The 12,000-nt window shown below is 39.5% G+C and overlaps 1 protein-coding gene across 2 annotated transcripts; it reads right to left on the bottom strand.

The window, feature by feature from the left end:
* Positions 1-807: 807 nt before the first annotated feature.
* Positions 808-11,798, bottom strand: ctbp2l (C-terminal binding protein 2 like). Of its 2 annotated transcripts, XM_012959050.3 has the most exons (10): positions 11,701-11,798; positions 10,255-10,320; positions 7,585-7,739; positions 7,288-7,432; positions 5,158-5,364; positions 4,850-5,064; positions 4,427-4,557; positions 4,215-4,342; positions 3,925-4,045; positions 808-3,254 (listed from the first exon to the last, which is right to left on the bottom strand). In XM_012959050.3, exons 2-10 carry the CDS (start codon positions 10,301-10,303, stop codon positions 3,092-3,094), a joined length of 1,314 nt encoding a protein of 437 aa, XP_012814504.1. In that variant the 5' UTR covers positions 10,304-10,320; positions 11,701-11,798; the 3' UTR covers positions 808-3,091.
* Between the last annotated feature and the right edge of the window lie 202 nt (positions 11,799-12,000).

The following is a 12,000-nucleotide window of genomic DNA, read 5'->3' as shown; positions in this document are numbered from 1 at the left end:
TAACAGTGCGTTAAGTGCATTGATGTGGTATGTGAAACCTTCTTTAGTATAAGCCACTGGTTTAGTCTGCAGTACAAAACCTTTACCTACTGGATAGCATTAAATAGAAATGTAACATAACATAATCCCTAGCTTGGCCTACAAAGTTCAAACAGAATAGTCACCAATTAAAGGATATTTAGATACAAGTGCTCAAGCCACCCAAATGCATGGCTGTGTTTCAATGGCAAATGAAAGCCCTGATACATATTAACTTTCAAGCACATTAAGCATGACACTAAAAGGCATGTTTACAATAAAATTGGTTGCCGATCCGTAAGCAGTTTGGTAATTTTCTAATCACAGCTCTACAATGATCTACAAGGTCTGGCTCCTAAAAACCACTGACTATTAAGCCAAATTCTACGCATGTATGGGGACATACACTATAGGCCTTTGGATTAGTGAACTAAACAGGCCTAACCACTAATATGCTACAAATCAATCCATGAGTCAACCAGATAACCTGTAACTTGTGCATGGCCAGCTGTAAACAATCACACTCCCATAGGAACAAAATCTAAGGACCACTTTATTCTATAAGGGACTATTACATTTCAGTATACTGACTAAATACACAGAAATGTGTTAATTGCATTAAACAAATCACTATTACATGAAAGCTTATGTTGTGCAATAAGGATTACCCATACAACCTAAAGCCTTATTTCTGTGATATTAACATCTCCTGGAACAGAGGGTTCCAGCACAACAAAATGATGCTGTCTTTTTCCAAACAGGTTAACATAGCTCACAAACACCAAAAAGTTAAATACATTTTTTATTTTCCCTCCATCAAAAAATATCTGCTGATACACTAAAGATCTTTATAGAAAAAACAGTAACCCCTAAAACAACATTTAACATATCAAATGCTGTAATGGGTACATATAACTTTTTTATGTTCTTATACAAGTAAAGCTTATGATTTATATTGTGTTGTTCAGGGCCTGAGTCTCTTCACTTAAATCACATCACAGGTCAAAAAAATAGAAAGATCCAAGCAGCTATGGGAAATCTGTCATCTTCTGGGCATGAGCAGACTATCGAATTTTCATATCCTGAGTGTGGATGTGCAGCAAAAAAAATAAAATAAATAATACCCCAAAAAGTTTTGCCTCAAGCTTCCTTCCAAGTAAACAGTCACTCGGGTTCATGCATGCCTGGCACTGCACAATGCACAGTGTAGTGTGCAATTATAGGAAGAGTCGATATATGAGCTGACATGTGCCTCCAGTTAAGTAACCAAGGAGAGAGAGGAATGGAATATGCACTGCAAGAGAAAATTATGCTATAATGGATTTAGATTGACTTCTTACCAACATATTTTTTTTATAGAACTGGTGATTTACAGTAGTAAGCTAAACATATATTATGTCTGCTTTACCGTGTCTTGTCAGTAAAAAATACCTGATACTTGTACTACAATAGGGAAATTTAAAGGGAAAGTTAATAATTTAGTATGACAGTTTCATTCTAAGACCTTTAGGTATTTAGTTCTATAGCTCTACAGTTACTGATAAAAAAATATATGGCTATAAGGCTTACTGCATTAATCAGGTGTTTGATAAAGTACAGTATGTCATGGAGAGTTAATGCTACAGTAACCACCTTCCTTTTGCTATATTTACAGCTAACTGCAACATTCAGCACTATTTCACTGACTCTAGTATAATGGCACACAAAGCATTTTCAGGTAATGTAGAATAGTTATCAGAGTGAAACTAGAGCTACCCAGAGTGAAATGTCACTGTTCTTGAATAGATTTTTAGGAACATATTTAAGGGTTATCTCTTAAGTGAATGGGGAGCTGCAGAATTTCACTCTGGCAGACTATGGTGATCTCTTGTTTCTGTCGTTGATAAATGTACTGTGTGTCTCTGACTCCTCCCCAAGCAAAAACAGGTGAAAAAGGCAGAGAAAAGTTTACGTGAAATCACCTTGGTCACAGCATATGCAAGTGACAACAATTTGATTTCAACATCTGGGATTTTTTTTTTTTTAATACATAAGGGTCAGCATGATAAAACATTGGGAAACACCCCGTGCCTTTAACCTTTGGAAAGAACAGAACACAACTCTTGTTTTGCTTGACCAATGTATGTAAGCACTACATACTATTTGACAACATAGGCTTTCATATAAGAGCAGTTTGCTTTTAAATATTACTGTTCCATAAAATAAGCATCTTTGTGCTTGTTACCATTCACACCACAATCACTAAACACCTTTAGTGAAATAGAAATAAATAAACTGAATTTTAATGTATACGGATAAATAACTCAGACACTATGAAGGTGACAAAGGAGTTATAAGAGGAAATATTTGCAATATTTTACAACCTAATGCTACGCAGTTGCCTCCCCTCCCCATTATATATTTTTTTGTTCTCTAGTTTAACCAGCAACTCCTAGAGAAAGGCCCGAGTAAGACAATCAAGTGAAACTGTGAAAGGGCTAAGGTACATTCTAGACAAGTAGACAGCTATTACTGTTAAAATTGGCCATGCCTCAGCTCCCTGAGACAACCGAGCCTGTCTTTATTAGCCAAGGGATGTCCAAACAGTGACTTTCCAACAAATGAACTACAAATTCCAAACTTCCAACTTAAAGAATTTCGAGATTCGTAGCAAAACAAAAGGGCAACAGGATGGACATCCCAAAACTAGTGGAAGCAAGTTAGATCAGCCTGCCCCCAGCACACAGAAAGAAGTATAACCCACCCGTATTGTATTTTAATTAAAACTAAATAGATTAAAAAATATTATCTGTTGAAAGGCAATATCTAAAGGTTTCCAGACACTGATAAGAACTTTCTCCTTTTCGGTTTTAGGAGAGATGATGCACCTCAGGGTTTGCAGCCTGATTCCATTCTTCACCACAGTAAAGCTGCTGAAAAGACCTGGATTCCTTTTCTCTCCCCAGAAGTGGAGGGGAGACAGCATAAATATGGGAGTGGTGGTTTGGATAAAAATAAAGAAGGAAAAAATGGGCAGGGGCAGTTCAGGAGAAAAGGGAGGGGGAATGGGGATTCAAAAAGTAGAGCTAATCTGCTACTGATCAGTAGGAATTTCTCTGTCTGGGTCAGGTTTGCTGGTCTGTCCAGGAGAAGGGGTGTGAGAGACAGAAGGTATAAGTGGATGCGAGGAGGCAACCAGCCCTTCTATTGCAGATGGGTGTCCGGTGGTTGTTACACCCACAACTCCTGGGGGAAACCTGCAAAAAGAGAACATAGAATTATGCAGAGCTACATGCGCAGACATTAGGACTTTGCAACACAACTTTGTTACTAGATGCTCAGACAAGTACAGACTTTCAATAATGCGGGCCACACATTTCTATCTACATTTAAAAATTAAACTTACATTGGTCCATATTTTCGGCCACCAAGAAACCTAATAGCACAAACAACTTATATTGGGTGAACATAAACCTGTTTATTTTTAAAGGGCTAGAAATACTAAAACTAAAATAACCTTTATGCATTTACGCTTAGTATTTATTAAGCATTTAGGAAATCTATCATTTATAAACAGGTCAAGCAATTATTGCTTGAAAATGCTAGCTAATGCATATTCAAGTGATAACTGCTTGACTTGAAAGCACAGTCAACTACCCAAGGAACAAACTGGGGAGATTACAAACATATTGTCACCCAGAAGGAAAATGCTCATGAGACAAAAGGCTATTCCAAGATTCCCATTTCACCCAGTACGTTATAGGAACCAAGGGATTCAGTGCATATGACGATGGTCAGGCAGCTCATCTGCATGTAGGAAAGTGGATGCGGAAGCACACACTAGAAAACCAAAACTATTAGCTACTTTAGGAAGGGAGTCTAAGCACATACAGCAAAATTAAAGAAAAAAAAAAAAAAGTACTTTACCTGTAACTGCCAGCTCCATTAAGTTCAGGATGAACGGTAGCCTGTTCCATCCCTGACCACTGTACAGCTGCTAGCAAATATTCCTTATTTACACAGTTTCGTAAAGCATCTGGAATTGGACCTGCACAAATACATATTCAATTTAAACAATATCCATTTAAATATGATCCAGAAAACTAGAGATTCAGATATAACTTGAATAATTTATTAAACAATAGATCTATAATGGTTAGAACTGCATATTTATGCTCACAAGAAGTTCCAAGATTGTCTTTAGTCATTATCATTACCTGCTATAGCCCTGCGGATTTCTTTAGCTGCCTCTTCTCTGGCTTCAATTGAAGCATGCTCACTGTACCAAGCAGTGTGAGGGGTGCATATCAAATTTGGAGCATCTTTCAGGGGTCCCTGAGAAAAACTATGGAGAAAAACAACAAGTTGTGTTATAAATATACTTAATAAAGGTTGCTAACATTTTTTTTTGTTTCCACAGAATTAATACCTGAATGGTTCAGATTCATGTACATCTAAAGCAGCCCCACGTATACGTCCATCTTTTAAGGCCTGAGCCAGTGCCTTCTCATCAACCAGCCCTCCACGAGCTGTATTAACCAAGAAGCAACCTTGGCGCATCTGAAAACAAAATCAAAATCTCACTAACATCTATGTAGATGCCATTAGCAACCTGGCAATTCATGAAGGATGACTGGAAGAACAGGAGAGGGCTTGAATAATGTTCACCAGTAAGAATGAAGAGATTATCACTGGGAAACATTTACATGCAGTGTGTAATGAATGCAGTGATACTTGCTGATGGTACGGCAGAGAAGCATTTGCCAAATGAGCGGACAGAATGCATTTTTTTGTCTGGCCCCAATTTCTCAATAGCTATCAGAATTACCAAATAATGAATTTGAACACTTACCTGTTTTATAGTGAAGTCATTAATGAGGTGATGGTTATGTTCATTCAGACTGCAGTGCAACGTTATGCAGTCACTGTGCATTAGTAGCTCTTGAAGAGTCGCCATCCTCTGCAAACCCAGAGAGCGTTCAACTCCATCCGGTAAATAAGGGTCATAAAAGATGACTGTGAAGTTAAATGCTTTGGCACGCAAAGCAACAGCTTGCCCTATCCGCCCTGAAAATTTAAAAATGAAAAAATGTGTTTAAGGAGCATGGCAATATGGCATGCCAGATAAGGATAATGGATATCATGCTGTTTTTGGTTTACCAAGTCCTATGATGCCTAAAGTTTCTCCACGAATTCTGGCTGCTCCCCCAGCTACTTCTCGGATCTGCTCCACACTTGCTGGTCGGTTACCCTCTCTCATAGCTTGGTGCAGCCATGTGACACGTCGGTACAGATTCAAAATATGGCATAGAGTTGAATCAGCTGTCTCCTCCACAGAAGACGAGGGAATGTTGCATACAGCAATCCCTAAATAAGAAAAAATCATTATTGTAAAGTGATAAAGAATTTATCCAAACTCATGGTAGAAGCGATAACTACCATACCTTACTTACAAAGCCCTACTAAAACTATTATGCATTTCTACATTTATTACTGTATACAGAACATCTGGGACCTAATTTTATATTTTTAAAATTTTTCTGCTGTCCAACTGGAAGCCCACAAATCTATCATGTGCAGCTTACACATTTAGGGTGAAGACATATGGAGCTACAAGCATCAGTTACTTGCCATGGTTACAAAAATAACAATGCTGATCATTTATGGATATTTGCCTCTATGTGTGTTTTAGCAGAGGCAATTCGTAGCATTGTCAATGGCAGGGTATTTTCTGATGGTTAGTAGCAATGACAAGTAGCTGCTACTAAGTAGCTCTGTGTGTATTTACCCTTAAATCTGTCTGATGTGACTGCTTACCTTGTTTAAACTTTAAAACTTATCACCTCACTTGCATAGTTAGCACCTCAGACAGACTGTAGGAGCAGGGCCGGCACTGTGTCACTGTAAAAATAGGTGTGATGTATGCAACATCACAAGCTTGCCTGTAAATGCAGCTGTCCCTTGCAACTGACAGCACTTGGGTGATCCTGATCAGTTTTCCTGTCTCCTGTTCTATGCTGCCTGTACACGCCTCTGACTGCCCTACCGCACACCTCTGAAAAAAACAGGTTAACCTGATCTGGGGGTTTGTGAACATTTGGAACGATTAGTTATAGTGGGTCCCTAAGGTGTTTCTTTGCATGCTGGGGTTGCTGTGAGCACTAACCATTTGTTTTTTCAGTGGTACTCCTAAGTAAAATCTCTTATTTTACTGAGAGGTGATTATAAAGTTATTACTTGAGAGAGCGAGAAAAGAAGAAAACACCTTTTAACTGTGTATTAAGGGTTTTACGGTATGGTCTTAAGTTTTTGTGTCAGCAAGGGCGTGGTTTAAAAACTGGGAGTGGTCAATACTGGCTTTCATTATCGGCCCACCACCACGTAGGACAGCACTGATTTAGAGTATAATGCCTTAAGTCTTTAAGTGTATGTAGTAGCTTTCAGAACATCAACAGATAGCTGCTTTTCCCATTGTCACATAAGGCTTAGAACTAAACAACTTTATTTGTGGTAAGGAAAGGGTTTTTTTTTTTCTTTACTTACCAATAAAAATAAACCAAAAAAATCAAACTTTCAAAAAAGTTATCCCCTTCAACAGAACATGAGCTTTATGAAACAGTATTGCCTTTTGTCTACTGTTCATGAAGTATTTATGGTTTTTTTGCACTAAAGGCCAAAATCTGAAAGTACAATTCTAACTGTACTGCAAAGCAGAATCAAAGCAAATTAGCAGTCCACTGAGAAGCCCTCTGTATAATATCTGCAGTAGTAAGTCAAATCAACTGGGCTTGCCACTTGAGAAAACAACCTATGTCCCATTAGCCTTAGTGCTAAGAAAGACAGCAACTGAAGAAAAAAAATATACTACGGAAACAATAGAAGGCAGTAAAAGACTGGAATGGAATAAAGCTATGCAGTAGAAGGAAGATGACATGTTCCAGATTTAACCAAATAAGTCATGCTCACTACACCTATGAAAAACAACCCAAGTCTTACGTTCTGAAAGTGACCACAATCTGACAGACACAATACAGCTTCTCCCAGCACTGTCTTGAGAGGCAAGTCTGGCTTGCAGGCAAGGAAAAAACATGACAGGTACTGTTCACATTTCACCTACAAACTATTGTTAATTTGCCAACCACACCCCCACCTCAAGTCCAACGTCACTCCTCAGAAAACACTTTGGAAAGCAGTGACACTGACTGACACACAGGTCAGTAAGGGGAGCTAGGGGTCAAATTTTGAACACAAGGAAATATAGGGAGAGATATATTGTATTTTACTACTTACCTAACTCAGCAGCTGACTTAATATCAATATTATCATATCCACTGCCAATCCTTATGATAATTCGAAGGGCTTTGAATTTTTCTAGGTCCTCACGGGAAAGAGAGATAGTGTGATACATTAAAGCACCCACAGCTTCACTTAACACCTGTTTTGAGAAAAAGGAAGTTTAAAAGCGACTCTCACAGACTCATTTTCAACAGTAATATCTTCATGCCTTTCACAAAAACTAGACAAATGCAAATACTTTGTGAAACTATGAAATAATGAAGCTAGACCATGCAGATCATCACTACCTACTTTCTCGTGTATTTCCTGTGTTGACTGAGCATCACAAAATGCAACTGTAGCAACATCCTTCAGTATAGGCATTTCAACTGTGCAGTCCCGCCCATCCAAAAGGGCCACCAAAGGACGGACAGGCATTGGACCATTCAGAATTGGTGGTCGAATTCCTACATAAATAAGAGTATAATTAAAAGACAACTGCTACATTCCCATTTGAATGGGTTTATACATGATGTGCACGAACCCATGCATCAACTTATAAGAATGCACAGAAGACAGGAATTCATTTACAGGGAAACTGCAAAAAAAAAAAAAACAAACAATGGGTTGACTGCAAATATTATATACTTTTGTCAATTATAACATTTTTCACTGCTTCATTGCAAAGGTCAAGCTTTTTTCCCAAACTTGAGCAGTAGTGTAAAATTCAACCAGACTTACAGAACCTCTAAAGCTGACTAGACACACTAAGTCAGTTACTGCTTAAAGCGATACTGACACAAAAAAACTACAAACCGGATTCCAAAAAAGTTGGGACACTAAACAAATTGTGAATAAAAACTGAATGCAATGATGTGGAGGTGCCAACTTCTAATATTTTATTCAGAATAGAACATAAATCACGGAACAAAAGTTTAAACTGAGAAAATGTACCATTTTAAGGGAAAAATATGTTGATTCAGAATTTCATGGTGTCAACAAATCCCAAAAAAGTTGGGACAAGGCCATTTTCACCACTGTGTGGCATCTCCCCTTCTTCTTACAACACTCAACAGACGTCTGGGGACCGAGGAGACCAGTTTCTCAAGTTTAAGAATAGGAATGCTCTCCCATTCTTGTCTAATACAGGCCTCTAACTGTTCAATCGTCTTGGGCCTTCTTTGTCGCACCTTCCTCTTTATGATGCGCCAAATGTTCTCTATAGGTGAAAGATCTGGACTGCAGACTGGCTATTTTAGTACCCGGATCCTTCTCCTACGCAGCCATGATGTTGTGATTGATGCAGAATGTGGTCTGGCATTATCTTGTTGAAAAATGCAGGGTCTTCCCTGAAAGAGATGATGTCTGGATGGGAGCATATGTTGTTCTAGAACCTGAAAATATTTTTCTGCATTGATGCTGCCTTTCCAGACATGCAAGCTGCCCATGCCACAAGCACTCATGCAACCCCATACCATCAGAGATGCAGGCTTCTGAACTGAGCGTTGATAACAACTTGGGTTGTCCTTGTCCTCTTTGGTCCGGATGACATGGCGTCCCAGATTTCCAAAAAGAACCTCGAATCGTGACTCGTCTGACCACAGAACAGTCTTCCATTTTGCCACACTCCATTTTAAATGATCCCTGGCCCGCCTGAGCTTGTGGATCTTGCTTAGAAATGGCTGCTTCTTTGCACTGTAGAGTTTCAGCTGGCAACGGCGGATGGCATGGTGGATTGTGTTCACTGACAATGGTTTATGGAAGTATTCCTGAGCCCATTCTGTGATTTCCTTTACAGTAGCATTCCTGTTTGTGGTGCAGTGTCGTTTAAGGGCCCGGAGATCACGGGCATCCAGTACGGTTTTATGGCCTTGACCCTTACGCACGGAGATTGTTCCAGATTCTCTGAATCATCGAATGATGTTATGCACAGTTGATGATGACAGATGCAAAATCTTTGCAATTTTTCGCTGGGTAACACCTTTCTGATATTGCTCCACTATCTTTCTGCGCAACATTGTGGGAATTGGTGATCCTCTACCCATCTTGGCTTCTGAGAGACACTGCCACTCTGAGAAGCTCTTTTTATACCCAATTAGTGTTATTTGGTCTTCCAGCTCTTCATTATGCTCAAATTTACTTTTTCCAGCCTCTTATTGCTACTTGTCCCAACTTTTTTGGGATTTGTTGACACCATGAAATTCTGAATCAACATATTTTTCCCTTAAAATGGTGCATTTTCTCAGTTTAAACTTTTGTTCCGTGATTTATGTTCTATTCTGAATAAAATATTAGAAGTTGGCACCTCCACATCATTGCGTTCAGTTTTTATTCACAATTTGTTTAGTGTCCCAACTTTTTTGGAATCCGGTTTGTACTTTTTAAAATATGAATCTACATAAAAAGTTACCTATATGTCATGTTGATAATTTTTCACTGATAGGGCTGCTTTTGTGAGTAATTGTTACTTAAAGTTCCTGAACCTGACTGTTTTGCCAACCTGACTGTCCCTTCTCAGCCTGTCAGTTATAGCTTCTAGTGCTAACGGACCACTGCTGCACAAATATGGCAGCCCGCTCACAGAGGAACATGGGGGATCAGATAGGTAATGTAAAAGCCTCAGGAAATACGTTTATGGCAAAAAAAAACAACTTCCTAAACGTAACAATTCATATGTTGGCATTAAAAGAATTTAGCACTGTCACGTGCCATTTTCTACACCAGAAAAAAGCTGATATGTCCCTGTGTGCACGAACTAGCATGTATAGCATTCACCTGTCACTGTGCACATGGGGAGGACTTCAGCCAGAACACATGGATTGGTAGGGTGCCGTGTGTTTTCTCCAAGAGCAGCCAATTAATTGGACAAAGTAGCAATGGCCCGCAGTTAACGCACTGAGATACAGCTTCTCTTAACAGCCAGAGTTTCTGACTTAGGACAGCCCTTTGGATAAACAAATAAAAAGTAAAAATGGAGCTTACCTTCACAGATTCTATCCAAGCGTTGCCTCTTCACTTTGTGTTTATCCATTATTCTCTCCTTGCTACCTAATAGGGCCAAAGTAAGCAATTTATTTGCCAGAAATAAGACAGACTGACAAGATGTGGAGTAAGGGAATGTAAAAAACTTGAGAGTAATGTCACTCTAAGGCAACAGACAAAGCATGGAAAATCAGCAACATAAAGAAATCTACAGTACAGATATTTAACCTAAAGCACAAATCAACTTAAAAAATAGCAGGCCCTTGACTGGTACATAAAGGGTTACAACAAAACCATATTTAGTACTGAAAAAAGGGAATATTTCAACTTTGGAAATATTTGCATATCGTACAAGCCAGTGCATCTGCTGTTGCACTATATTTGCACAGTAATAAATACACCCACAGATAAGAGAGGGAAGTTAAAACCTCGTATCAGCGAACAACTGAAAACTAGCATACTTGCCAATCAAGCATGGACAAAAGCAATATGGCAATGATGTTGCACAAAAATGAATGAAAAATATAACTGTGGGTGATTTAGTATCTGATCAAAGTTATGAGCACAACAGACCTGTCCAACCTATGTGAATAGATATATAGAAATGAGAGTATATTTTAAATGACAAGGAAGCCCTATTTCAATGTTTTCTTTTAAGGCTATTTGTAAATGATTTGGGTTTTTTTTTTTCATCACTGGTGGCATTGCCTCCACAAACAATGTGGCCCATTATCACAATATCAGACCTGGAGAAAAACTGACTTCTGCTACATTGTTTCAAGAGTCAGACCCAGGGAACAGAAAGGGATGAACAAATACTGCTTTGAATCACAATTACATTGTCACATAACAACTATTTCAAATGTTGAATATATAAAAGAAAGTTAAGTAACCGTATATTTTAATTTATTAAGAACCAATAACCCAATGTGAATAGTCCTAGAGTGGCGCAACTACAACTCCCCGCATATGCTCCATCAGCCGATATATGTGCTGTGGATGGAGGCAGCAGTAGTTTAATGAACAATTGCTGAAGAGAGTCAGGCTGATGACCTCTGCCCTATGCAGACAAGGGACGCGGGGGTTTCAGCGGAGCCATAGGCATCAGGGACGCCGCGGCAATACAACCACCATCACCCTTCCAATGGAGCGACTACGCCGGACTGGAAATTGCAGTTCGATGAGAGATGTGAAGCTGCCTATTGATGTACGGTGCGCTAAGCAAACGATAAACCGTGGTTACTAAGGAAGGCTAACAATACGCAGTGTAAATACGTACGAGTCCCCCTCTTTCCCAGTCACTATTTACCCCTCCTCCTCCCTCTTTTTCTATCCCTGACCTTCTTTCCACCACCCTACACTAACTCAGCCTACCCCTAGCATACTATCTGGTCTGTGTGAGTTCAAGCTGCTACCCTACCCCCGCACATCTCTCTCCTTTCTCACCTTCGCCTCCCCACCTCCGGACCCCGTCGCGCTCTCAGCCGCGGATGGAACAGGAAACAGGAACTGTTCGCTAAAAATCATCACTGAGTCGCTTGATTTACGCAAAGACCACGTTACACTTTAGCTATAGCGACCCCTGTCGAGCCGCCAGTGGAAACAACGCCTATAGACAGGCGAGTGGTGTCATTGCGCGCTGTAGTTTTGGGCTACAGCGCTCTCTAGCGGTATTTTAAAAGCACTGCCAGCGTCCGTAGAGATAAATAAGGCGGAATCCTAAAGGCTGTGGGGTTTAACCATTTA

The sequence above is a fragment of the Xenopus tropicalis genome, chromosome 3 (genome assembly GCF_000004195.4).
Source record: "Xenopus tropicalis strain Nigerian chromosome 3, UCB_Xtro_10.0, whole genome shotgun sequence".
Taxonomy (NCBI): domain Eukaryota; kingdom Metazoa; phylum Chordata; class Amphibia; order Anura; family Pipidae; genus Xenopus; species Xenopus tropicalis.
Note: the sequence above shows the minus strand (reverse complement) of the source record. Positions and strands in the feature narration are given on the sequence as shown.

Excerpts from the sequence above, each read along its gene's own strand:
- ctbp2l (XM_012959050.3), bottom strand. The coding sequence starts at position 10,303 with ATGGATAAACACAAAGTGAAGAGGCAACGCTTGGATAGAATCTGTGAA. Across the intron at positions 7,433-7,584 it reads CACAGGAAATACACGAGAAA|GTGTTAAGTGAAGCTGTGGG; the intron begins GTAGGTAGTGAT and ends TTCTCAAAACAG. Across the intron at positions 5,365-7,287 it reads TAAGTCAGCTGCTGAGTTAG|GGATTGCTGTATGCAACATT; the intron begins GTAAGTAGTAAA and ends TTTCTTATTTAG.